Source organism: Chiloscyllium plagiosum, unplaced genomic scaffold, assembly GCF_037043375.1.
Source record: "Chiloscyllium plagiosum isolate Xiang-an unplaced genomic scaffold, Cpla_swu_hap1 HiC_scaffold_7, whole genome shotgun sequence".
Lineage (NCBI taxonomy): Eukaryota > Metazoa > Chordata > Chondrichthyes > Orectolobiformes > Hemiscylliidae > Chiloscyllium > Chiloscyllium plagiosum.
In genome coordinates this window covers 49,336,605-49,364,069 of record NW_028270145.1, presented here as the reverse complement: position 1 = coordinate 49,364,069, position 27,465 = coordinate 49,336,605, and the positions used below count along the sequence as shown (strand labels likewise).

The following is a 27,465-nucleotide window of genomic DNA, read 5'->3' as shown; positions in this document are numbered from 1 at the left end:
AGGTATATTGACACTTAAAAGACGAATTGACCATGAACACGATCAGCCTCCATAATATGGCTTAAATCCCTCCTCCAGGAAGTTTGATACTTGCACCGTATTTATACTGAAATCACTGGATATAAGCATTTTTGAAAATAAGTTTAGAATTGGTCACGTATTTAATCGAAATACGATTAGAAAATATTTCTACTTTTAAAACTCTATATCGAAAAAAACCCTAAAATCAACAGAGTAAAGGCACTTCATTCAGGGTTAAAGTCTATATATATATATATATATACACACACACACAATTGTTCGAATTTGAAGCTGACATCAATATTTATTCAAAGAGCTTTTTCACAAACACTCACACGAAATACAATCCATCACAATGTCTGGCCCGCCTCCGCAGTTGGTCTCAGAACCTTCCTGAGGAACTGGAAAACATTCTCGGCAAAAAGTCCCCTTTTAAATGACGTCCCTGAAATTGCGCAATGGTGCTGCTTGCACCATAGAACAGCAGGGCCCCATGTGAGGCAATGTGTATTAAACGGCAACTAGACTTTTTAATTTCATTTAGTTTACACTGTTATTTTATAACTGTTTAGGTCTGTACTGTGCATTTTAAATCCGTGTGTGCATATTGTGCCTAAGGTGAAATAAATAGTTATACGAAGTTTTACCTATCTCTATGCACCGAAGTGAAACGTGTTTAACATCAAAGCCGATCAATAAAAGTGGAAATACTGTTTCACTCATATCAGTATAAAATACACAATGTGTTTAGGAAAATCTATCAAAATGTAAGATTTCGTGGTTATTTAGCCACAATTCCAGAACAATTAAACAAGAACTACTGTACTTTTTCCACTTACGTATCTTTTGAGGAAGTGAAATTACTGTACTTCAAAACTAAAACCAGAGAATACTGGAAATTCGCAGCAAATCGCAGAGAAAAGACTATCTTACCGACGGACACAGTACATTTTCTAAGTTTATTCTGTTTCAAACATTCAATGTTCCCTAACGCAAATTTGGATTTTTTTTAGTTCGGATAGTTATCAATGGGGAGGGACGGCAACATTGGTAGTCTGCTGATCTCCTGGGTACAAGTACAAAAAGATGGAGGTACGTACAGCCAACATTATTGTACAACACAAAGTCACACAGCACAAGAAACAAGCCCTTCAGTTCAATTGGTCTATGCCGACCAGTTTTCCCAGATTCAACAAGTTGCATTTGCCTGCATTTGGCCCATATCCCTCTCAACCTTTCCTGTCCATATGACTGTCCAAATGTCTTTTAAATACTGTAAGCTGTATGTGCACCCACCACTTCCTCATGGGAGACTGGTTAGCATGGTTAGATCACATGGAATACAGGGAGAACTAGTCATTTGGATGTAGAACTTCTCAAAGTAGAAGACAGAAGGTGATGGTGAGGGTTGCTTTTCAGGCTGCAGACCTGTGATCTGCAGTGTGTCACAAGAATCGGTGCTGGGTCCCCTGCTGTTTGTCATTTATATAAATGATTTAGATGTGAACATAGGGGGTATGGTTAATAAATTTGCAGATGACACCAAAAGGTGTAGTGGACAGCGAAGAAGGTTACCTCAGATTACAACAAGATCTTGATCAGATAGGTGCGGGGAGTGGGGTTGGGGGGCGGAGGGTGGAGTTGGACAGGGTTGGGGGCCGGGGCAGGGTTGTGGGGCGGTGTTGGATGGGGGCAGGGGCAGGCAGGGGCGGGGTTGGACTAGTTTCAGGGTGGGTTGGACGGACTGGGGGTGGGGTTTGAAGTTTTGGGGGGGCGGGGTTGGATGGGGCTGGGGGCAGTATTGGGCGGAATTGGGGGCGGGGGCTCACGTGTTGTGTGCAGCTGCAGTCTCCTGAACAGGGAGCATACTTTAAAAACTCCAAACCTCAGAGGAAAGGCATTTAATTGATTAACTGAATAATTGATTATCTGAACGAAATAGTGCCTGCCCATCTCATTCAGATAATTGAGGTTCCTCTGTAAATAGAAACAAGGATTTACCAGCAGTGCTTCGCCCGGAAGCCCACTGAAGATGTTACCTAGTAGGGTGACGAAACGTTTGGAAATGAACCTTGCAGCTCAGCGAGCAAACTTACATCCAGAGCCTCAACCTGAGCTACAAATCTTCTCAGAACTCGCTAAGATATCCCAACCCAATCTAGTCCAAACTGCCAGCCCCTGGCCCATAGGCCTCCAAACCCTTCCTATTCATATATCAATCCAGATGCCTTTTAAATGTTGCAATTTTACTAGCTTCCACCACTTCCTCTGGCAGCTCATTCCATAAACACACTACCCTCTGCATGAAAAAGTTGCCCTTAGGTCTTTTGTATATCTTTCTCCTCTCACCCCAAACCTATGCCCTCTAGTTCTGGACTCCCCCACCCCAGGGAAGAGACTTTGTCTATTTATCCTATCCATGCCCCTCATGATTTTATAAACCTCTATAAGGTCACCCCGCAGCCTCCGATGCTCCAGGAAAAATAGCTCTAGCCTATTCAACCTCTCCCTATAGCTCAAATCCTTCAACCCTGGCAACATCTTTGTAAATCTTTTCTGAACCCTTTCATGTTTCAGTACATCCTTCCATAGGAAGGAGACCAGAATTACACACAATATTCCAAAAGTGGCCTAACCTATGTCCTGTACAGCCGCAACATGATCTCCCAATTCCTGTACTCAATACTCTAACCAATAAAGGAAAGCATACCAAACACCACCTTCACTATTGTATCTACCTGCAACTCCACTTTCAAGGAGCTATGCACCTGCAGTCCAAGGTCTCTTTGTTCAGAAACATTCCCTAGGACCTTACCATTAAGTGTGTAAGTTCTGCTAAGATTTGCTTTCCCAAAATGCAGCACCTCACATTTATCTAAATTAAACTCCATCTGCCACCCCTCAGCCTATTGGCCCATTTGATCAAGTTCCTGTTGTAATCGGAGGTAACCTTCTTCACTGTCCACTACACCTCTGCAAACTTACAAACTCTTATGCTCACATCCAAATCATTTATATAAATGATGAAATGTAGTGGACCCAGCACTGATCCTTGTGGCACTCCACTGGTCACAGGCCTCCAGTCTGAAAAACAACCCTCCACCACTACCCTCGAGCAGTTCTGTATCCAAATGGCTAGTTCTCCCTGTATTCCATGAGATCTAACCTTGCTAACCAGTCTCCCATGGGGAACCTTGTCAAACGCCTTACTGAAGTCCATATAGATCACATCTACTGCCTCTGCCCTCATCAATCTTCTTTGTTACTTCTTCAAAAAACTCAATCAAGTTTGTGAGACATGATTTCCCATGTACAAAGCCATGTTGACTGTCCCTAATCAGTCCTTGCCTTTCCAAATACATGTACATCCTGTCCCTCAGGATTCCCTCCAAAAATGTACCTACCACCAATATTAGGATTGCTGGTCTATAGTCCCCAACCTTTCTTCAATAGGGACACCACGTTAGCCAACCTCCAGTCTTCCAGCACTAACCTGTGACTATCAATTATACAAATATCTCAGCAAGGGGCCCAGCAATCACTTCCCTAGCTTCCCACAGAGTTCTAGGATATACCTGATCAGGATGTGGGGATTTAATACCTGATCAGGTCCTGGGGATTTATCCACTTTTATGTGTTTCAAGACATCCAGCACTTCCTTCTCTGTAATATGGACATTTTTCAAAATGTCACCATCTATTTCCCTACATTCTATATCTTCCATGTCCTTCTCCACAGTAAACACTGATGCAAAATACTCGTTTAGTATCTCCCTCTTCTCCTGCGGCTCCACACAAAGGCCGCCTTCCTGATCTTTGAGGGGCCCTATTCTCTCCCTAGTTACCCTTTTGTCCTTAAACTTTTTGCAAAAATCCTTTGGATTCGCCTTAACCCTATTTGCCAAAGCTATCTCATGTCCCCTTTTTGCCCTTCTGATTTCCCTCTTAAACATACTCTTACTGCCTTTATACTCTAAGGATTCATTCGATCTATCCTGTCTATACCTGACATATGCTTCCTTCTTTTTCTTAACCAAACCCTCAATTTCTTTAGTCATGTAGCATTCTCTGTACATACCAGCCTTTCCTTTCACCCTGACTGCAATATACTGTCTCTGGACTCCTCATTATCTCAATTCTGAGGCTTCCCATTTTCCAGTCGTCCCTTTACCTTTGAACATCTGCCCCCAATCAGCTTTTGAAAGTTCTTGCCGAATACCATCAAAATTAGCCTTCCTCCAATTTAGAACTTCAACTTTTAGATCTGGTCTAACCTTTTCCATCACTATTTTAAAACTAATAGAATTATGGCCCCAAAGTGCTCCCCCACTGACACCTCAGTCACCTGCCCTGCCTTATTTCCCAAGAGTAGGCCAAGTTTTGCACTTCTCTAATAGGTACATGTTGAATCAAAAAAATTTCCTGTACACACTTAACAAATTCCTCTCCTCTCCCTTAGCACTATGGCAGTCCCAGTCTATGTTTGGAAAGTTAAAATCCCCTACCATAACCACTCTATTATTCTTACACATAACTGAGATCTCCTTACAAATTTGCTTCCCAATTTCCCTCTGACTATTAGGGGGTCTATAACACAATCCCAATAAGGAGATTATCCCTTTCTTATTTCTCAGTTCCACCCAAATAACTTCCCTGGATGTATTTCTGGGAATATCCTCCCTCAGTATAGCTGTAATGCAATCTCTTATCAAAATCAAACATATGATGCAGTTAGAGAAATTATTACTTTGGAGGAATAAAAAAATTCATTTCCTGAGGTAGTGAGAACTCATGTGGAAGAGCAGAGAGTGAAAGCGCCAAGATTAGCAGCTGAGATGGCTGATGGTTATGAGTTATTTCATAAACCAAAGTTAGGCTTCCGACATCAATTTCAATCGTGAGGGCGAGAAATTGGGGAAAAACAGAAATCCTGAGGTGGTAAGGGAAAAGTAGATCTCATTGAAGATAATAAAGATTGCTTCTCATATGTAAAAAGGAAACCCATGATGGAGAAATAGAAGTTAAAAGGCTCAGATGTTTTCACTACAATAAAGTAGGCCACATGACGTCACAATGTTGGTGGATTAGAAAAAGCACTGGGAAGGCAGATGTAGGAAAACAGAATAAACCTGTGAATTTTGTTAAAGTGGTAAGGGAAAGTACAGTGGAGGCTAAAAAGCTGCACCAGAATGCACAACTTTGTCAGAGTTTGGTTGAGAAGGGAATGCCAGATCTTTTTAAATCATTTACTTGCTGAAGTAAGGTGTACTCACATAGTCCAGAAGCAGCAGGTAAAGAAACAGGCTTAACAGCTATGGCATTATATCAATCTTTAATGTTGAGAAATGAGGAGATATGTGACTCAGAAGGACTATTGCCAGAAAAGGTTCTCGTATGTTGAATTCATGAAGAGACAAAAAGTGCTCCATTTTGTAGAGTGAGGTTGAAGTGTCCAGTGAAAAGTGGAGAAGTGGTGATAGGAGTACAGGAGAAACTCATGAATTCAGAAATACAATTTGTCCTTGGTAACAGTTTAGCTGGATCACAATAGAACTGCTGACCAGTGGTTAAAAAGCCAGTGGAGAATCAGCAACTGAGATATTACAGGACCTAAATTGAAAGGGCACTAATATACTGGCAGGGAAATTTGCTAGAGATGCTCAGGAGGATTTAAACTAGTAAGGTGGGGGGGGGGGGGGGAGGTGGTGGGACCCAGAGAGATAGTGAGGAAAGAGATCAATCTGAGACTGGTACAGTTGAGAACAGAAGCGAGTCAAACAGTTAGGGCAGACAGGGACAAGGTAGGACTAATAAATTAAACTGCATTTATTTCAAGGCAAGGGGCCTAACAGGGAAGGCAGATGAACTCAGGGCATGGTTAGGAACATGGGACTGGGATATCATAGCAACTACAGAAACATGGCTCATATTTGTATCATCGATAGTCACAGGTGAGGTGCCGGAAGACTGGAGGTTGGCAAATGTGGTGCCACTGTTTAAAAAGGGTAGTAAGGACAAGCCAGGAAACTATAGACCAGTGAACCTGACCTCGATGGTGGGCAAGTCGTTGGAGGGAATCCTGAAGGACAGGATGTACATGTATTTTGAAAGGCAAGGACTGATTAGGGATGGTCAACATGGCTTTGTGTGTGGGAAATCATGTCTCACAAACTTGATTGAAGAAGTAACAAAAAAGATTGATGAGGGCAGACCGGTAGATGTGATCTATATGGACTTCAGTAAGGCGTTTGACAAGGTTCCCCATGGGAGACTGGTTAGCAAGGTTAGATCTCATGAAATACAGGGAGAACTAGCCATTTGGATACAGAACTGGCTCAAAGATAGAAGACAGAGGGTGGTGGTGGAGGGTTGTTTTTCAGACTGGAGGCCTGTAACCACTGGAGTGCCACAAGGATAGGTGCTGGGTCCTCTACTTTTTGTCATTTACATAAATGATTTGGATGCGGGCATAAGAGGTACAGTTAGTAAGTTTGCAGATGACTCCAAAATTGGAGGTGTAGTGGACAGCGAAGAGGGTTACCTCAGATCACAACAGGATCTTGATCAGATGGGCCAATGGGCTGAGAAGAGACAGATGGAGTTTAATTCAGATAAATGCGAGGTGCTGCATTTTGGGAAAGCAAATCTTAGCAGGACTTATACACTTAATGGTAAGGTCCTAGGGAGTGTTGCTGAACAAAGAGACCTTGGAGTGCAGGTGCATAGCTCCTTGAATGTGGAGTCGCAGGTAGATAGGATAGTGAAGAAGGCGTTTGGTATGCTTTCTTTTATTGGTCAGAGTATTGAGTACAGGAGTTGGGAGGTCATGTACAGGACATTGGTTAGGCCATTTTTGGAATATTGCGTGCAATTCTGGTCTCCTTCCTATCGGAAAGATGTTGTGAAACTTGAAAGGGTTCAGAAAATACTTACAAGGATGTTGCCAGGGTTGGAGAATTTGAGCTATAGGGAGAGGCTGGATAGATTGGGACTGTTTTCCCTGGAGTGTCGGAGGCTGATGGGTGACCTTATAGAGGTTTACAAATTTTGAGGGGCATGGATAGGGTAAATAGGCAAAGTCTTTTCCCAGGGTTGGGGAGTCCAGAACTGGAGGGCATAGGTTTAGGGTGAGAGGGGAAAGATATAAAAGAGACCTAAGGGGCAGCTTTTACACACAGAGCATGGTACGGGTATGGAATGAGCTGCCAGAGGAAGTGGTGGAGGCTGGTACGATTGCAACATTTAAGAGGCATTTGGATGAGTATATGATAGGAAGGGTTTGGAGGGATATGAGCCAGGTGCTGGCAGGTGGGACTAGATTGGGTTGGGATATCTGGTCGGCATGGATGGATTGGACCGAAGGGTCTGTTTCCATGCTGTATATCTCTCTGACTCTATGACTCTAACAAGGGAGTTTGTCCTCCGCATCGTAACAGTACCACCCAGAATCGCAAAGAGCATTAGAAAGCTGGCATCGAACGTTAAAAACTATATTAAGATCATATAGTCAAGACTATCCAGAAAATTGAGATAAAGGAATTCTGTTTGTTCTTTTTGCCATTAGGAATGCACAAAATGAATTTATCAAATTCAGTCCATTTGAATTCATTTTTGGGCATGAGTGAGAGGACCACTGAAATAATTAAGGAGAAATTAGTGAATCAGAATTCAGAGATCCCATGCTTGGACTATGTATCAAATTTTAGGGAATGGTTCAATAGAATGGGGGTGTTGGCTAGACAGTGTTTAAAAATATCACAGCATATGATGAAACAGGAAGCAGGCAAAAAGTCAAGATCTCATAGTTTTGGTAATGAATATGACGTATTAGCGTTACATCCAGTGATAGGTGAATCTTTAAAAGCAAGGTTTAATGGACCTTATCAAATCGAAAGGAGATTGAACGAGATGAACTATTTGATAAGGACTCCAGATATAAAGAAATCTCATAGAGTGTGTCATGTGAATATGCTGAAATGGTATTTTGATAGGGAAGGAAAGCAAAAGGAGAATGTGTTACTGATTATAACAGTAAGAATCAGGTTAAGAGGATTCTGAATTCAAGATTCCTCAAATTAAATTGAACAGTGATGTAGGTCTCAAAAAATGGGATAAATTATTGAGTTACCTTCTAGAGGAAAATTAAAATGACCTGAAGGAGTTATTACTATTGCATGGGAGATATTTGGGAATAAGCTGGGAAGTACTAATCTAATTATGCATGACGAAGTGCAGAAAACTTCAATGAACGGAGAAATGTCAGAAAGCATTTGACAGATTAAAATCTGTGTTAACTGCTGTCCCAGTATGAGCCACACCTAATTATGCAAAGCCATTCAAGGTGGCTATGGGTATGAAAATGTGGATGTCAGTGCTATACTCTTACAAGAAGACCACAAGAAGATAGAATGGCCTATTGGATACTTCACCAGGAAATTGAATATTCATCAAGAGAAATATTCCAGAATTGAGAAGGAGACCGTGAGTTTGGTGTTGGTGTTTCAAAATTTTAACATCTATATTGCCCGTATTGTGTCTGAGACAATTGTAATACTGATCATAACCCATTAAAGTTTTTAGAGCAATTTAGGGAGAACAATTCCAGACTGTTTAGATGGAGCTTATTATTGCAGCCATTGAAAATTACACATATGGCCGGACAAGAAAATGTGATTGCCAATGTGTTGTCGAGATTTGGATGAAGAAAGATGGAAGCGTTCAGCGGTAGGAGTAAATGGACTGAAATAGAATGTAGTAGTGGATGTTTGCATGCTTACAGTCAATGTAATTTATATGTGAGGTAGTGTACTAAAGGCATAAGACTAAGGGGTTTAAAATGAAGCCGTCTTTGTATATTGACAGTTCACTTTTTTAATGAGGGGGAGGTGTGATGATGCTGTCATTTTAAAAAGGTTATTTTGTCCTTGATTTATTTGAAGAGAGGTCGTAAAGATAGGGGTGACAAAGAGTCTAGTTTAACAAAGGAAGGGGAGTGGCCAGTTCTCCCAGCTCAGGTTTTTTCCTAGTTTGTTTTAACTGTAGCAGTCACAAGATGTGAGAGTCCAGTCGATGCAAGCTTCAATAAATGATTCATCTGACTTTCTCTGAAATCTCTCTCTGGATGTTGTTCCCTCCTGCCTGTAAGGATCTGTGTTTGAATTTACCTTTTTGCCAAGGGGTGTGTTTATGGGAAGTTATTGTATTGGAACAGTTAATTAGTAATAGTTACTGTATCAGGTCCATTAAGTTTTCCAATCGTTAGTTATTCTAAATTCCACTTTCTTTTATTTGTGTTTCAACTGTAGTGTTTAAATAAATTCTGTTTTGCTTAAAGATGGGTGATTTGACCAGTTACATCTCACCCAGAATACCCACTTCACATTTGCCATTAAAATAAGAAAAAGTTAGAGTCTAGGCTACCTTCTTAAAATAATTTGAGGGGGTCTGGCCTGGTCCAGAACAATGTTGATCAAGAGGGATTCAGTGATGTAACACCATTGAATGTGAAGGGAGGGTGTTTAGATCGTCTCTTATTGGTGAAGGTCTAGCCTGGCATTTGTTACTTGAATGTTACTTGCCACTTGTCAGCCAAAGCTTGCATATTGTCTAGGTCTTGTTGCATTTGGACATGAGTTACTTCAGTGTCTGAGGAATCACAAATGGTGCTAAACATTGTGCAATAATCAGCAAACCTTCTTACCTTATGATGGAGGGAAGCAGCTGAAGGTGGTTGGACCTAGAACACTACCCTGATGAACTCCTCAGATTAATTTAGGATATCTGGTCAGCATGGACGAGTTGGACTGAACAATCTGTTTCTGTGCTGTACAACTCTATGACTCTATACAAACCATCTTCTGTTTGAAAAAAATTGCCAAAGTCTCTTTTAAATTTTTCACCTCATTCCTTAAAATTATACCCTCTAGTTTTGAGCTCTCCTGCCCTAAGGAAAAGACATTTGCTATTCACCTTATCTCTGCCCCTCATGGTTTGATAAAGCCCTATAAGGTCACCTTTCAACCTTCCGGGGAAAAAAAGAGTCCCAATTTCTATCCAGCCTCTCCTAACTATAACCCTCTAGTCCCTGTCACATCCTTCTAAATCTTTTCTGCACCCTCTCAAAATTAATAAGATACCTCCTATAACAGGGTGGACCAGAACCATACATAGTACTCCAGAAGTAGCGAAACCAATATCCTGTGCAACTGCAACATGACATCCCAATTCCGATACTTAATAGTATGAGCAATGAAGGAAAACAAGTCAAATGCCTTCTTTAGCACTTCAGGTTTCCTTATTATTATGGATATTTCTCCACTACTTTCCTCCAAGTTTCTTGCTTAACCACTCCCTCAGCTTTAGTCTCAATGTTTTTGTTCACTATAAATCCTAACTGGCATAAATCTGTTTAGGCCATTGGCTACTGACTAGACCACAGTTACAACTGCATAATCAACTGTACATTTCACAGCAGTACATGTTATAAATTGTCAACAATACACTGAAGATTTGGGATCATTCAAAGCTTTCAATTTAATATTCTCACCCTCATCCCTCATCCCTTCTCTCGACTCCTCTAATGCCCCAGAGCTCTCTCTTCCTCTGACTCTGGCTGCTTGAACATCCTCCATAAATTTAGCAGGTTGGCAGTGAGGGAAATTTGATTCAGGGAAATGATAAATTAACAAAAGTTATGACATTGGATCCTCAATTTTCTGGAGCATACACCTTCCTGTGGAGAGTCAAGGATTTAGGCAAAACCTCCAAAACTAACAAACTTATAAAGTAGAAATATGTGAGTGATGGAATAAATTCTAAACCAAGACAAAGATTTAGATGGCATTTGCTCCATTTCCATCAACAGAAAATGACTACAGAATGATTTAGTTTTGAATATCTATACTTTCTAAAGATTTCACAGTGGAAATTATTGTTCAAGAAATACTTTATAAAATGCATGACATTATGAGTCATTCAATTATTTGACAAAAAAAAATGAAAGATATAAAATATTAGAAAAGTCAAAAACAGGTAAAACTCAGTGTTTCATCCATACAATGTGAGGTGATTTATTTTGGTAGGGACAACCATGGAATGTTTATAGGAAAGAAAAAAAAGGCCACTTGGCTCATGCCAAGTGTCTGTGCCAATCAAAAATCAAAAAACCCACCTTAAACTTATTCATAGCTTCTTATTCATAGCTCTGCATTTACTGTACTCATGATGGTTATCCCAGACATCTTTGAAATGAGTCCAGTGTTTCTGCCTCTACTACCATTCCAGGAAGCCTCCATCCTGTGAATAAAAAAATACATTCCTATTCAGCCTTATAATCTTTCCACCAATCAGTTTAAGCATATGCTCCCTTATCTTTGACATATCTTAATTTTATAGACTTCAGAATGACCTTTGCCAGCATACGTGCTATCTGTGTTAACCTTTTATGCGACATTAGTTATAAGCAAGGCAGCGCTGTGGTCAACTCAAAGAATGTTTTGCAGTTTAGCTGTCTGTGATTCACCGAGGCATGCTGACTGTCCTGATTGCACTAATGTTGTTTGATATTAATTTTATTACATTTCAAATTCTCTATCTGTTAATTAATATTGCTGAATGATATAAAATTAAATTTATTTAAGACGGAAAAAAAATCTTTGACATATCTACCAAGACAAACCGGTCTTCTCCATAAGTCATTATTCAGGCCCCTAACAATTTTGGGCATCTCAATTAAATCTTCCCTCAACTTCTTCTGTTGCAAGGAGAACAAACACGGCCTACCTAATGTTCCTTTATAGCTAAAGTTTTTCAGTCCTGGCAACATTCACACATATCTCACCTATATCCTTTCTTGTCAAATTACATCCTTTCTGTAATGAACTGCACACAGAACTCAAGTTATAGTCTAACTAATAATTTATACACTTCCAACATCCACCCTGCTCTTAAACTCTATCCTGAGGAAAAGATTCCACATTCCTTCCTTTTTACTAATCAAGCTTTCCTGTTAGGATTTATGGACAATAATTCCAGAGTCCCTCACTTCATCTACTCTTTTTTTAGTATTCTCCCATGTATTGCATATTCTTTTGATCAGCTTAGTTAGTGTCCCCAAAATACATCACACTTCTTCATTTGCCTCTTCTCTGCCCATCCAACCAATCCATTGATATCTTAATTGATTAAGTCAGAAGTCACGTGACACCAGTTAATAGTCCAATAGGTTTATCTGAAACCACAAGTTTTCAGTTTGCTGCTCCTTCATCAGAGGATCATGGAAAATCAATACATATTAAAGAATACAACTTTAAAATGGAGCAGAGGGACCTGGGTGTATATTTATATATGTCATCAGCAGTGGAAGGAAATGTTGAGAACATAGTTAATAAAGCAAGCAGAGTACCAGGCATTCTTATCAAGGACACAGAGGACAAGAGAAGGAAGCTATGATGAATTTGTATATGACGCTAGTTTGACTTCAGCTGTAGTATTGCGTCCAGTTGTGGGTACCACAATTTAGGAAGGATGTGGAAGCGTTGTTACGACTACAGAAGACATTTACAAAAATAGTTCCAAGAATGAGGAACTTGGGTTGTGAAGATTAGAGAAGTTACTGTTTTCCTTAGATTAGAAGACGTAGGAAGGGATCAGATAGAACTTTCCAAAATCATGAAGATTTTGGACAGACTAAACAAAAAGAAACTGTTTTCTCTTGTGAAAGGATTGAGGACAAGTGACGTAAATTTAAAATAATCAGCAAAAGTCACAAAACAAAACTAAAAGAAAACAAAAATGATATGAGAAAGAAGCTTTTTCAGGTAGCTAGCCGTTAGTATCTGAAATTCACTGCCTGACAGTGTGAAAAGTAAGTTAAATGAATACATTTAAAAGAGAGTCGTCTAATTTGAAAAGAATAACGTGCAGGATTCCGATGAGCAGGCAGGGGAATGGTAGAAGTGAATGGTCATTTGGACAGCAAGTGCAGGCTTAATGGCCTCCCGCTGCGCTGTAAAAATTCTGTAATTCTGCGTCGTAATATTTCTATGATTCGATTATATCTCGCACCTTTTGCTTCTTTTTCAATTTCCAGCATCTGCAGCATTTTTACTTTCGTGTTGTGACGGAACAGCAGCTAGAGTGGCGATAGATAGAGGGTGAGTTGTTTGAAGAGGCCGGTGAGCCATTTCAAATGTAAAGGAGACAATAAACGAACCAACAAAGAAAAAACAATAACAGTGATATTGGTAAACAATAAGGGGATTATGACATAAGTACACTTGCAGAGAGCCTTTAACCCTCTTGTGTTAGTTCTGTCCAACAGATACTCTATTAAATCAACTAATATCCCGTATATCCAAAATATAAATATATTCGTTATTGTTTTAAGTAATTAGTAACTAAAAGAAACTCAACTCCACCTTGCAAAGGACTCATCAAAGATGTGAACTGTTTCCTTTCAATGTTTATACGTGTTAACCAATCACTATTTCCATTCCGAACTTAAAGATATCCCAAAGAGAAAGGTGTGTGTATTGGTCAGAATGAAGTAATAACTTTCACGTAACATCAGTCGTGAAATATCATTCTTCAACACAATATTGACTCAAGTGCTGCGGAATGGTAAGCAAAATCTGTGGAGATGCCGGGGATTGAACCCGGGACCTCATACATGCGAAGCATGCGCTCTACCACTGAGCTACATCCCCTCCTACTGTAGCGCTTCTGCAAACGCTTCTTTGAAAACTGCTTCCGGTCAAATTTTTAACTTTGTGAAAATGATGCTTTCTAAATTTTAGATATGATAACTTTAAACCGCTCTAGTTTGTAATAAGAAAAATACATTAGTGCTGACTGCAAAGGAAACGATGCTACCGCATACAGTGTGAAGTGGCTTCTTTCAGATTGCTCATTCAGATTGCTCCGGTTTCCTCTCACAGTCCAAAAATGTGCAGGTTAGGTGAATTGGCCATGCTAAATTGCCTATAGTGTTAGGTGCAGGGGTAAACGTAGGGGAATGGGTCTGGGTGAGTGCGCTTCGGCGGGTCGGTGTGGACTTGTTGGGCCGAAGGCCCTGTTTCCACACTGTAAGTAATCTAAATCTAATCTAAAAATGTTTCAACACAACCCACTGCAAATAAAATGGAGATGCCGGGGATTGAACCCGGGGCCTCATACATGCAAAGCATGCGCTCTACCACTGAGCTACATCCCCTACAAGTTGAAATGACGAACAGTTAATATTTCTCGGTGGTCATATGTGTTATATGAATTTTATGTATTCGTTCGATTTTGATTTAGTGCACATCGAGGACAATTAAAGGGCATCAAAAAGATCTTTGAATATTGTTCCAGAATGGGACAGGATTTTTTTCAGTCCCTCGGTTGAGAACGCTCCTACCAATGTAGGGTTATAACTTTGTTACTGGAATATGCCAATAGTCATGTGCCCAACTATCGAAGTAAGAAAGAAAATAACATAATTGGAAAAATTATGAATTGCGCGTAAAAGCAGAAAATGCGAGAAAAAAAACACTCAGAAAGTATTATCCTGCGAATTTTACTTGGTGTTTCCCTTGACTATTTCCTTTGAGCGGCTTGTAGTTGAAATGTTAGATCTGGGTAATAAAGTGAATTCTGTACGTGGCCAAATCTTGAATGTCCGAGGCTAAAATCAAGATCAGAGTGGTACTGGAAAAAAACAGCAGGTCAGGCATAATCCGAGGAGCAGAAAAATCAATATTTCGGGCAAAAGCCCTTCATCAGGAATGAAGCTGGGAGCTTCCAGGGTGGAGAGAGAAATGGGAGGGTGGGGCTGGGGAGAAGGTAGGCCAAGAGTCCAATAGGTGAATGGGGGTGGGGATGGAGGTAATAGGTCAGAGAGGAATGTGGAGCAAATAGGTGGGAAAGAAGATTGACAGGTGGGTCATGTCATGGGGATGGTGCTGAGCTGGACAGTTTAAAATCACATAACACCAGGTTATAGTCCAATAGGTTTATTCTGTGTCTTTCAATTGTGTCCTCCACAACCGATGAAGGAGCAGTGCTCCGAAAGCTAGTGCTTCCAATTAAACCAGGTTGACTATAACCTGGTGTTGTGTGATTTTTAACTTTGTACCACCCCAGTCCAACATCGGCATCTCCAAATCAGGTGCTGAGCTGGGACATTGGAACTGGGGTAAGGTGGGCGGAGGGGAAATGAGGAAACTGGTGAAGCCCATATTGATGCCTTGGGATTGAAGGGTCCCGAGGCGGAACATACTGCATTTTTCCTCCAGGTGTCAAGTGGTGAGGGAGTGGCAGTGGAAGAGGCCCAGGTCTTGCATGTCCTTGGCAGAGTGGGAGGGGGAATTGAAATGTTCGGCCACGGGGTGGTGGGGTTGATTGGAGCGGGTGTCCCAGAGATGTTCCCTAAAGCACTCTGCAAGAAGGCATCCAGTCTCCCCAATGTAACGGAGACCGCATCAGGAGCAACAGATACAATCAATGACATTTATGGAGGTGAAACCAGGGATATATTTCCCTCCCCATCCCTATCCATTTTCCAGAAAGACCGTTCCCTCCTGTTCAGGTCCACGCCCCCTAACAACCCACTCTCCCTTCCTGGCATCTTCCCCTGCCACCACAGGAATTGCAAAACCTGCGCCCACACCTCCCCCCTCACCTCCATCCAAGGCCCCAAAGAAGCCTTCTTTGGGGCCTTGGATGGAGGTGAGGGGGGAGGTGTGGGCGCAGGTTTTGCAATTCCTGTGGTGGCAGGGGAAGATGCCAGGAAGGGAGAGTGGGTTGTTAGGGGGCGTGGACCTGAACAGGAGGGAACGGTCTTTCTGGAAAATGGATAGGGATGGGGAGGGAAATATATCCCTGGTGGGGGGGTCCATTTGTAGGTGGTGGAAATGTTGGCAGATGATGTGGTTTGTTGCGGAGGTTGGTGGGGTGGAAAGTGAGGACCGGGGGTTCTGTCCATGTTGCGGTTGGACGGGTGGGGTTTCAGGGCAGAGGTGCGAGACATGGTTGAGATGCGTTGGAGGGCACCTTCAACCACGTAGAAGGGGAAATTAAGGTCTTTAAGGAAGGTAAAGGTTAAAGTTGAGAATGTAGTGCTGGAAATGCACAGCAAGTTAGGCAGCATCCGAGGAGCAGGAGAATCAACATTTCAGGAATGAGGCTTGTATGTCCAGGCTGAGAGATAAATGGGGGTGGGCAGGGTGGGTTGGAGGTAAGGTAGCTGGGAAAGCAATAGGTGGATGAAGATGGGGAAGAAGGTGATAAGTCAGAGAGGGGAGTGATGGACAGTTCCAGAGGGTGGTGCCAAGTTGGAGGCTTGGGACTGACATAATGTGGGGGGGGAGAGGAAATGAGGAAGCTGTTGAAATCCACATTTATCCCATGTGGTTGCAGGGTCCCAAGGCGAAATATGAGGCATTCCTCCACCAGGCGTCGGGTGGTAACAGTTCGGTGGCGGAGGAGGCCCAGGACCTGCATGTCCTTGACGGAGTGGGAGGGGGAGTTGAAGTGTTCAGTCGTGGCCGGTGGGGTTGGTGGGTCCCAGAGATGTTCTCTGAAACAATCAGCAAGAAGGTGTCCTCTCTCCCCGATTTAGAGGAACCGCACCAGGTGCAACGGATGCAGTAGATGATATTGGTAGAAGTACAAGTAAATTTCTGACGGATGTGGAAAGATCCCTCGGACAGAGGTGAGGGGAGTGGTGTCCCTGTCCATGACTAAATGAGTGTCATACATCTGATGAAGAGTCACCGGAATTGAAATGTTAAATCTGCTTTCTTCCCATAGGTGCTGTCTGAGTTTCCCCAGCAATTTCTGTTTTTGTGTCAGTTGTCAGTGGTGCCCTTCCAATATCAATAGGTGCAAATTATGGCCCCTCGGGTATGCTGTAAATATATCTGAATTGTTTGGATACGTCTCAAATTACTGATATAAACAGACTGTTTTCTTCCAAGTTAAAATTTGTATAAATGACAAGAAACACCTTTCTCAAACCCCCAGTCTGATAAAGTTCAAACAAAAGACGCCACTAAACTAACATGTGGGCCAGGAATGGATAGAAGAAAAATTACATAAGATTGCAGTAAGACAAAAATATTAAGTAATTACTTTGCTTCATTATTTGCCAGGGAGACAGCGAAATTTAGGATATGTGATTGGAAACAATACAGTATCACAGAATGGTTATAACATAGCAAGCCTATTGGCCCATGCCACCCTGCAAGGAAAATTCAGCTAGAACCATTCACCTGTCACCTTTCTGCAAATCTTTATGGAGTTAGAGAGTCAAGGAAATGTACAGCATGGAAACAGACCCTTTGGTCCAACTCATCCATGCCAATCAGATATCCCACCTGTCAGCACCTGGCCCATATCCCTCCAAACCCTTCCTATTCATATACCCATTCAGATGCCTTTTAAATGTTGCAATTGTACTAGCCTCCACCACTTTCTCTGGCAGCTCATTCCATACTCGTGCCACCCTCAGCGTGAAAATGTTGCCCCTTAGGTCTCTTTTATATCTTTCCTCTCTCAACCTAAACCTATGCCCTCTAATTCTGGACTCTCTGACCCCAGGGAAACGATTTTGTCTATTTATCCTATCCATGCCGCTCATGGTTTTATAAACCTCTATAAGGTCACCCCTCAGCATCCAACACTCCAGGGAAAACAGCCCTAGCCTATTCAGCATCTCCCTGTAGCTCAAATCCTCCAACCCTGTCAACATCCTCGTAAATCTTTTCTGAACCCTTTCAGGTTTCACAACATCTTTCCGATAGGAAGGAGACCTTATCTTCAGATTCTGCATCAGTGCTCAAATTAAATACAAGGATGGGAGGCTCGAAAAAACCCAAAAAATCTTGAAAATCTCAATGATGGGGTAGCAAATGAGATAAAGATCATCGTCATATGTGGGAAAGATAGAGTTACGACAGAGCCTGCATAAGGCCCAGCTTCCAGGAGATATGCTGGCAAACACCTCAAGCCTGACCTTGAGCCACCGTCATTATGTCCAGGAAGAAGTTACCATCATTGTTTTTTAACAATAGCCCTATTTTAATGCTGTCAACATGTTATCTGTGCTTACATTTGGTTTCATCATGGTTTGGATTAGGAACAGTATTCCCATGGGGACATATTCAGTTTCTTTGGTATTATTTTTCTTTTCTGAATAAGAAGACAATGTGTTCTGATCTCATTCTAGAGACTGTCTTTATTCACTCGTGTGACATGACTACTGCTGACTGGGCCCAACATATATTGCCTGTTCCTGACCTCCCCTTGAGAAGGTGGTGATGAGCCATGTTTTGAATTGCTGTCGTCCCATATGGTGTGGGAACACTCCAGTAGAGAGGGAACTCCAGAACTTTGACCCTAACAGCAATGAAGGAACAGTTGTTCCAAGTCAGGATGGTTTTGAGGACTCAAAGGGAAACTTGCAGGGGGTGGTGTTCCCCTTGCATCTGCAACACTTGTCCTTCCAGTTGGTAGAGGTCATGGGTTTGGAATTTACCATCTGACGAGTTTTAGTGAATTTTTGCAGTGCATCTTGTAGATAGTACACACTGCTGCTGTTGTGTTTCAGGTGAAGGGAGTGGACATTTGTGAATGTGGTGCCAACCATTTGGGCTGCTTTGTCCTGAATGTTGTTAAGCTTCAAACATTGGTGGAGCTGCACTCATATGCAGGCATGTGAAAAGTAATTCATCACAATCCTGACTTGTGCCTTGTCGATGGTGGACAGGCGTTGGGGAATTGAAAGTGAATTACTTGCTGCAGGATTCCCAGCCTCTGAACTGCTCATCACCTCAGTATTGATCTGATTGGTGTAGTTTGGTTTCCTCTGAAAAATCGCCTCCCACATCATCTTCCACCTTTGTCCATTTGGCTGATGTCTGCAGACAACAATCAATTCAACCTCCTGACTGTGTCTCAAATCCAGTATCCGCCAGGATCACCATCTGAAGCGGCCGTTTAGGTGGCTCTTTCTGGCTGTCCGTCATTTGGAATATATAATATCTAGGCTGGCAATACTGAGGGAGTTCAGCATTCCAAGAAATGTTTTCAGATGTGATATTGGAAAAGAAACCTCACCTAATTTCTCAATTGGACTTACATGATCTCAGAGCAGTTTTCAAGGTAGAGTATGGAACTTCTTCCAGTGTCCCAGCCAATATCCATCAATCAATATGTCTTTACAGTCTATGACACTTGTATTATCTATAGAACAAAATCCGAAATTCAAAATGAAATCACCAATAACACAGAAGTTAATGTGACTTCATGACTAATAAAAAAGAAAATATAGAAAAAGCCCCTAAAGTCCTTCAACCCAAAAGGTGGGCTTTGAGAAAATCTAAAAAAGTGTCTTTGAAAATTAAAACAAAATTTTTCCTATGTCACATGTTTTCCACTTTCTCAACCTACTCTGCCATCTTCAGTAATTTGTGCACATACATCCTGTAGGTCCATCTGCTGTTGTACCCCTTTCAGATCCATATCCTTTATGCTATATTACTGTTTCTAGTCCTCCCTATCAAAATGCATTTCTTCAGGCTTCTCTACATTCTCCATTTTTAATTTTAGATTAGCCTATGTCCTTTTCTAACCTAAATCTTATGACCAAAAGGATCATTTTTCCCTACAAGTTCTTTTACTGACACTTACTAACTTCAACATGCTTCAGAAAACTTTTTCAAAGATTAAAATTATGGATCAACTTCTTTTAGTTTCTTTAATAGCAGGCATGATTTGGAGATGCCGGTGTTGGACTCGGGTGTACAAAGTTAAAAATCACACAACAACAGGTTATAGTCCAACAGGTTTATTTTGAAGCGTTAGCTTTCGCAACACTCTACAACCACTTTGTCAGGTGGTTGTAGAGTATAAGATCATAAGACACAGAATTTATAGCAAAAGTTTACAGTGTGATGCAACTGAAATTATATATTAAAAAAGACCTGGATTGTTTGTTAAGTCTCTCCTCTTTTAGAATGGGCATGTTGGTTTCAGTTCTTTCCTATGTAAATACCAGAACTTTTTTAAAGTTACATTCTCAAGTGAACTTTAACAATTGGTGTCATGTCGGCCCAGATAATGCATTTAAGGTGTGATGTGCCTCTTGTGAGATTGTCTGTGCCATAATGTTCAGACTGGTTCTAATCTAAAAAACGGATTTACAGAATCTTAAATGGATTCGTGCAGTTTTTGAGTAAAATAAAATGGAATTCTGCAAGTGCAAATTCACTCCACAAACCTATGTGTGTGTGTGCATGTGGGTGTGTGTGTGGGCACGGGGTGATGAGTGTCTGTGAAAGATTATGTGTGTGTGTGTGAGTGTGAGTGTAAATGGGTGTAAAGTCTGTGAGAGGGTGCATGTGTGCATGTGATTGTGGGAATGTATGTGTGAACAAATGAGAGAGAGCTTGTGTATGAGAAAGGGTTTGCCTGTCCCAAAGTCCGCCTTGGAGGACGGTCAACCAAAGGTCCAAGATCAAATGTCCTGAAGTGTTGTCCGACTGAGAGGGAACACTCCTGTCTGTTGATTGATGAGCGATATCCATTCATCCAACGCTGTAGCCTGTGCTCAGTCTCACCAATGTACCATGCCTCAGGTCATCCTTGCCTACAGCATATGAGATAGACAACGTTGGCTGAATCACATGAGTACCTGCCATGTACATGGTGGGTGGTGTCCCCACGCGTATTGGTGGTATCCCTATTGACACTCTGACACGTCTTGCAGAATCCGCCATGACAAGGTTGTATGGTGTTGTCCTGAAAGCTGGGCAATTTGCTGTGAACAATGATCTGTTTGAGGTTTGGTGGTTGTTCAAAGGCGAGAAGTGGACATGTGGGGAAGGTCTTAGCGAGGTGCTCATCCTCATTGATAATGTGTTGCAAGCTGTGAAGAACATGGCATCATTTTTTTGGAAATACTGGACAATGAAGGGTACCCTGTCGGTTGCAGCTCGTGTCTGTCTCCTGAGGAGGTCATTACGATTTCTCGCTGTGGCACGTTGGAACTGGCGGTTGATGAGTTCAGCATTGTACCCCATTCTTATGAGGGCATCCTTGAGTACTTCCAGGTGCCTGTCACATTCCTCCTCATCTGAACAGATTCTATGTATGCGCAGGACTTGTCCAGAGGGGATGGGTTTTAATATGTTTCGGGTAGAAGCTGGAGATGTGTAGCGTCGTGAGGTTATCCGTGGGTTTGTGGTAGAGTGAGGTGCTGAGGTGCCCATCCTTGATGGAGATGCATGTATCCAAGAGTGAGACAGATAGTAGAGATAGTCTACGGTGAGTTTGATGGTGGGATGAAACTCATTGATATCATTATGCAGTTTTATTTCAGTGACTCCTCGCCATGGGTCCAGTGGAAGAAAATGTCATCAGCGTAGTATTGGTTGGAGGTCCTGTGTAGAGAAGAAGTCTTGTTCGAACTTGTGCATGAAAATGTTGGCATATTGGGGTACAAATGTGGTCCCCATGGCTGTTCTGTGTGTCTGGATGAAGAACTGTCTCAAGCAACTGTCTGTGTGGAGTTTGTACTTTCTCCCCGTGTCTGCATGGGTTTCCTCTGGGTGCTCCGGTTTCCTCCCACAGTCCAAAAAAAAATGTGCAGGTTAGGTGAATTGGCCATGCTAAATTGCCCGTAGTGTTAGGTGAAGGGGTAAATGTAGGGGAATGGGTGGGTTACGCTTAGGCAGGTCGGTGTGAACTTGTTGGGCCGAAGGGCCTGTTTCCACACTGTAAGTAATCTAATCTAATCTAAAAGTAATCTAATCTAATCTAAACTGGTTGTCAAAGGTGAAAATGTTGTGGTCGAGGATAAAGCAGATGAGTTGTAGGATGGTGCTCGGAGATTGGCAGTTGTTGGTGTTGAATACCAAGGTTGTTGCTGCAATGCCGTCATTGAGGGGGACGCTGGTGTAGAGTGCTGAAACGTTCATTGTGACGACAAAGGGTGCCGGTTTAACTGGTCTGTGGGTGCTGAGTTTCTGTAAGAAATCTGTGGTGTCGTGACAAAAGCTGGGGGTCCACTGTACAACGTCTTCGACATAGGCAGAGAGGGTCCCATTGCCTGATACGATGGGACGTTCTGGTGTATTGGCCTTGTGTATCTTCAGAAGGCAGTAGAAGTTGCCTACGCGAGAAGTATGTGGGATGAGGGTGCGTAGGCAACTCTGAAGAACTGGATCCAAAGTCCTGATCAATGTGTTTGTTCACAGGCATGCTCTTTGGCCCGGATCGGATGGTAGTTATTTGTAGTGTTCCTAGTTGTTCAGTTGCAGTAATCTGTTCTATTCTGAATGACAATGGCTCCTCATTTATCTGCTGGTTTGATGACAATGTTGATTGGTTTTAAGAGCACGGATGGCATTGCATTGTGATCGGGTGATGTTTCTCCCTATCTTGTGGGTGCGGCTGAAGAATCTGGCATTTATATATTTCCTGATGGTTTGAGCATACATGTCAAGGCCAGGGCAGCGGCTTGGGGTCCAAGTTGACTCTTTGTTTGGTCGCTCCTCGGAAGACCATCCTCCAAGGCAGACTTCAGGACAGGTAACAATGCAGAGGCTGATCGCCAAGTTCGGTGCCCATGGGGATGGCCTCAACTGGGACCTTGGGTTCACATCACACTACAGGTGACCCCACTGCACTACAAACACACACAGACATAGACACAGAGACAAAGACACAGATGCACACACACACAGACAGAAGCACACTCACAGACAGACAGAAACACACACATGCACAGACACTCCTACACATACACATTCCTGCAAACACACATATTCCTACAGACCCATACACTCACACAGACCCTCTCTCATATGCTCATACACACACACTCACACGCTCACACACACACATGCACCGTCTCACAGACCTATACTCCTTTACACTCACACTCATACACATACACACACTCTCTCACAGACACTCATAACCAGCTCTCTCTCACCCCCCACCCACACACAAATACATAAGTTTGTGGGGTGAATTTGTATTTGCAGAATTACATTTTATTTTGCTCAAAAACTGCATGAATCCATGTACGATTCTGTAAATCCCTTTTTTAGATTAGAATCAGTCTGAACATTGTGGCACCGAGTCTCACACAGGGCACCTCACACCTTCAATTCATTATCTCGGCTGACATGGCACCAATTGCTAAAGTTCACTTGAGAATGTAACTCCAAAGAAGTTCTACGGTTTACATATGAAAGAACTGAAACCAACATGTTCATTCTAAAAGATGAGAGACTTAACAAACAATCCAGGTCTTTTTCAATATATAATTTCAGTTACATCACACTATAAACTTTTGATATAAATTCTGAGTCCTATGATCTTATACTCCACAACCACCTGATGAAGGAGCAGTGCTCCAAAAGCTAGTGCTTCCAAATAAACCTACTGGAATATAACCTAGTGTTGTGTGATTATTAACTTTAATAGCAGGGGTTTGGAGGGGTGCGAGAGGTGGCAGATGTTCAGGCAAGACAGATCCAGATTCTAGGCAACATCTTTAAAGCAATGTACTTCTCCAAACCTACTTCCTGCAGTTGGCACCCAGGATATATATGATTTAATTGCAAATAATCCCTGTCAAAAAATCCCAAGAGTAGAGAATCTACTTACAAGGTAGTGAGTTAGGTTTATTTATCTTATTATTATAACGTCATAGGAGTGGTATGTTTGCATTTCATAGAAATACTCTATTTTTGTACATTCTGTTTGTAATCTTTAATCAGGTCCATACTGAAAAACTTGATTCAGCTTTCCATTATTAGTTTTTAGAAGGAAGTACTACAATGCTATTGATTTCTGCAATCGATTATCAGGTGAGAAACTGGATGTGTTATTAGATAGGCCAAAAGTGACCAATATTTAGGAGCTCTAGCCTGCATCTTCCACTCTGAACAGCTTCTATTCTGAGCAGAGTTTTGAGGCATTCTTAGTCGCTGCCTGAAACAGGCATTAGGGGTTTTACATTTGTTAATTAAAGGCCTAAAGCATGTGTTGGTTACAAAAGTTAATTGCCCCTTGATCTACATAAGACCTACACAGTTGTCCTGAAAAAGACTTGTAGGCCACCACAAGAAAGATGAATTTTCAAAAACATTTGCTCAATATTGTGGAGCTCATGGGACAGAACAATAGGTGTATTCTTTAGGACTAATACTGGTCACTCTCCATAAAACCACCCCAACGACACCTTGTTTACTGAAAACCTGTTGCCAGTAAAGCACCAGGACAAAATTAGAGGACAGCAAAACAACAATCTACCTCTGGAATATAAGCAGAATGTGCTGTAAGTATTCTGGAAGCATCAGTAGAAGAAAAATAGAGTTAATGTTACCAGATATTAGACCTTTGTCGAAACTCTTCAGGTGGAACAGGCACAAATAACTGGCTTGAATTATTAAGATTGAGGTCTGAGCCACAATTTCCTCAAGCTGCCATCTTCTGGCACATTTTAAAAATGTATTCTTTCAGGTGATGTGGCCATTTCAGGCAGGGTCAGTATTTCTTACCCCTCAGTAAGTGCCCTTGAGAAGGTAATGTTAAGCTGCCTCCTTGAACTGCTGCAGACCATTTGGTGTTGATATGTTGACCACAAAAAGGAAGTCTCGGACCACACAAAAATTTCAATTTTAAAACTTACTTTATTTTGGTTTAAGCCGGCGGGAGTATCAATCAAGATATCCCTGGTTGGACTGATGAGAGAGCTCTGGTTTTTTTCAGCAAAAAGGCAACATATTTTATAGCCCTTATGTGCATAACAATTTTGAATTTTTCATTTCTCACAATATAATGTTTCTACCTCTAATTAAATTCACATAATTACAATTAGATGATTAATATATTTTAGTCTTGTTCTCATAGATCGAAAACAAAGCGATTGATTTAAAATGTTTCTTCATCGGGTGCCATTCTCTTGCATCAAAGCAGATAAAGCTAAACATTTAGCAGTATTCTATTCATTGGCATTGCCTGGAAAAGCAGAACTATAAGGATATGTCAAGAGCCTCACATTCCTTAATTCATTCTCATTTTCACTGTGACTTCCATTTTAAATTTGTAAACAAATTATTATTGCAAGATGGAGATTTAAAATGGAGGCTTATAACTATTGATTCCCCAATACTTTATCATTCCCTCCTTTTGATCATTTTTATTAATGATTAGATTAGATTAGATTCCCTGTTCGGCCCAACAAGTCCACACTGACCCTTCAAAGAATAACCCACCGAAATTTATGACGATAGCAACTAGATATTATTGACTACAAGCATTTGAATGCGAGAATGCAGGCAAGTAAGTAATGTAGCATGAAAATGTAAAAACATGACCCCAATATTCCCGAAGACACCCTTAAATAGCCACCATCCTGTAGTACTACTGAATTCACCAAAACCTATATCCTTGAGTTTCTGAACCTCCTGGGTAATGTGCCTGGACAGATCAGTAATATTGGAGGATCTGTCAGGAATGTAGGTACAACATTCCTTTCTTACAATGGCATTAGTTCCACCTTCTCCTTAGCTCGTAGGAAGTCCAAGGCCAAACGATTCTGAAGCTCACTGTCCTGATTGTGACCATTTCAGCTTTGATGTTAGTCAGAGCATTGGCAGTATTATTGGCAACAATTTCCAGTATTATCCTAAATCTCGCGAATCCAATGGGAGGTGGGGGGAAGTGCAGCAGCATCCCCATAAAGGAAAGGAGACCAGGGAGGTACCTCTTGGTCCTCAGCGTTAAAGGTAACTTGTTTAAAACCCGAATGAGAGGAACTACATACCCTATATAACATGATCCCCACAAGTCTGAGGGGAGCTACAGATAGGCTTTGAGTTCATAAATAAAATAGGTGCCGATATAGGTGGCTAGGCTAGAATATCCGTCTCTCCATGGCTTGGGAGTAGGGCCATTCCAGAGGGACCCTGATGTCTTATGAAGGATGGCGGACCAATCAAACAAAAAGTAATTGAATTTAGTCAAATTTTGGCTAGGTTCAATCCATGTGACAGTGTAGCAACATCGACTAGATCCCATCTATAACCCACTGGAGAAGTTCCCATTTTAACTAAAGCAAATAGTGTCATTAATAGTATTATTAAAGACCACCAGGAAAGGGGGTATATGGGATCTATTGAAGCCAGGTTGGCTGACTGCCATTCTTACACTTCCTTAATTTTATCAGAATCATCAGAAGAGTTCTGGCATATTAGCCATTTGGCCACCTCGGGCCAGCCAAAGGAAACAGTCCATAAAGGAATGTCCACAGTGAATAGGAACGGCACATGAGCACATACCTAAGAATCAGTTACTTTTCCCGTCATTTGGGCACTTTGATAAGCCAAATACAAAAAGGCATTCTGATGTATAATTGTAGTTGCCCTCCCAGGCACAAAGAGGTGTCAGTCTGAAATCCTCCTGCCTCCAAAGTAAATCCCCCCAAAGTCATCAAAGTCACCAGTGTCCAGTACATTTTTCTTAGTCCTTGTCTGTTTGTTCACTGACTCATTTGCAGTCATGATTTGGAGATGCCGGTGTTGGACTGGGGTGTACAAAGTTAAAAATCATACAACACTAGGTTATAGTCCAACAGGTTTAATTGGAAGCACACTAGCTTTCGGAGCGATGCTCCTTCATCAGGTGATTGTGGAGGGCTCGATCGTAACACAGAATTTATAGCAAAAATTTGCAGTGTGATGTAACTGAAATTATACATTGAAAAATTGATTGTTTGTTAAGCCTTTCATCTGTTAGGATACAGTGATAGTTTCACTTCTTTCATGTGTAAATCACAAAACCCTTTTTTTTTAAAGTTGCATTCTCGGGTTAGCTGTTAACAATGGTGATAGCGAGACAATATGTTGAAGGTGTTAGCCCGCTGTGTTCTCTGTCTATGACCTGATGTTTAGATTGATTCTAATCTAAAAAGTGAGATAACAGAGTTTTACATAAATTCATGCAGTTTTTGAGCTCAGAGTTCTACATGAATGTATGCAGTTTTTGAGCAAAGTGCAATGTAATTCTGCAAGTACAAATTCACCACACAAAATATATGTGTCCATGTGGGTCTTTGTCTGTCTGTGTGTGTGTCTGTCTGGGGTGGGGGTTGTGAGTGTGAGAAAGTGTGTGTGTGTGTAGTGAGTGCAGAGTGTCTTAAGTCTGTGAGGGGGTGCATGTGTGAGTGTGGGAGTGTGTGTGTCTATAAGGGTGTGTGTGGGTGTCTGTGTGCGCGTCTGTGTGTACCTGTGTCCATGTGTATGTGAGAGTGTGTGTGTGTAGGAATATCTGTGTGTGTGTGTGTAGTGCAATGGTGATCACCTGTTATGTGACATGAACCAAGGTCCCGGTTGAGGCCCTCCCTATGGGTACCGAACTTAGCTATCAGCCTCTGCTCGGCCACTTTCCT

General features: G+C 41.7%; 1 protein-coding gene and 2 non-coding genes across 3 annotated transcripts in view; all 3 read right to left on the bottom strand.

Annotated features, from left to right (window-relative positions):
• The window catches only part of nfe2l2a (nfe2 like bZIP transcription factor 2a), a 54,774-nt gene extending 43,464 nt beyond the window's left edge, over positions 1 to 11,310 (bottom strand). The window contains exon 1 of the mRNA XM_087988994.1: positions 11,191 to 11,310. Within this exon, the coding sequence (XP_087845120.1) occupies positions 11,191 to 11,205 (15 nt within the window). The 5' untranslated portion in view covers positions 11,206 to 11,310. The remainder of the gene's footprint in view (positions 1 to 11,190) is intronic.
• A 2,344-nt stretch (positions 11,311 to 13,654) lies between these two features.
• On the bottom strand, positions 13,655 to 13,726 carry trnaa-cgc (transfer RNA alanine (anticodon CGC)). Its single transcript has one exon. It is a non-coding gene; the product is annotated as a tRNA-Ala (tRNA).
• Positions 13,727 to 14,160: 434 nt separating this feature from the next.
• Positions 14,161 to 14,232, bottom strand: trnaa-ugc (transfer RNA alanine (anticodon UGC)). The gene has a single exon. It is a non-coding gene; the product is annotated as a tRNA-Ala (tRNA).
• Positions 14,233 to 27,465: the final 13,233 nt, after the last annotated feature.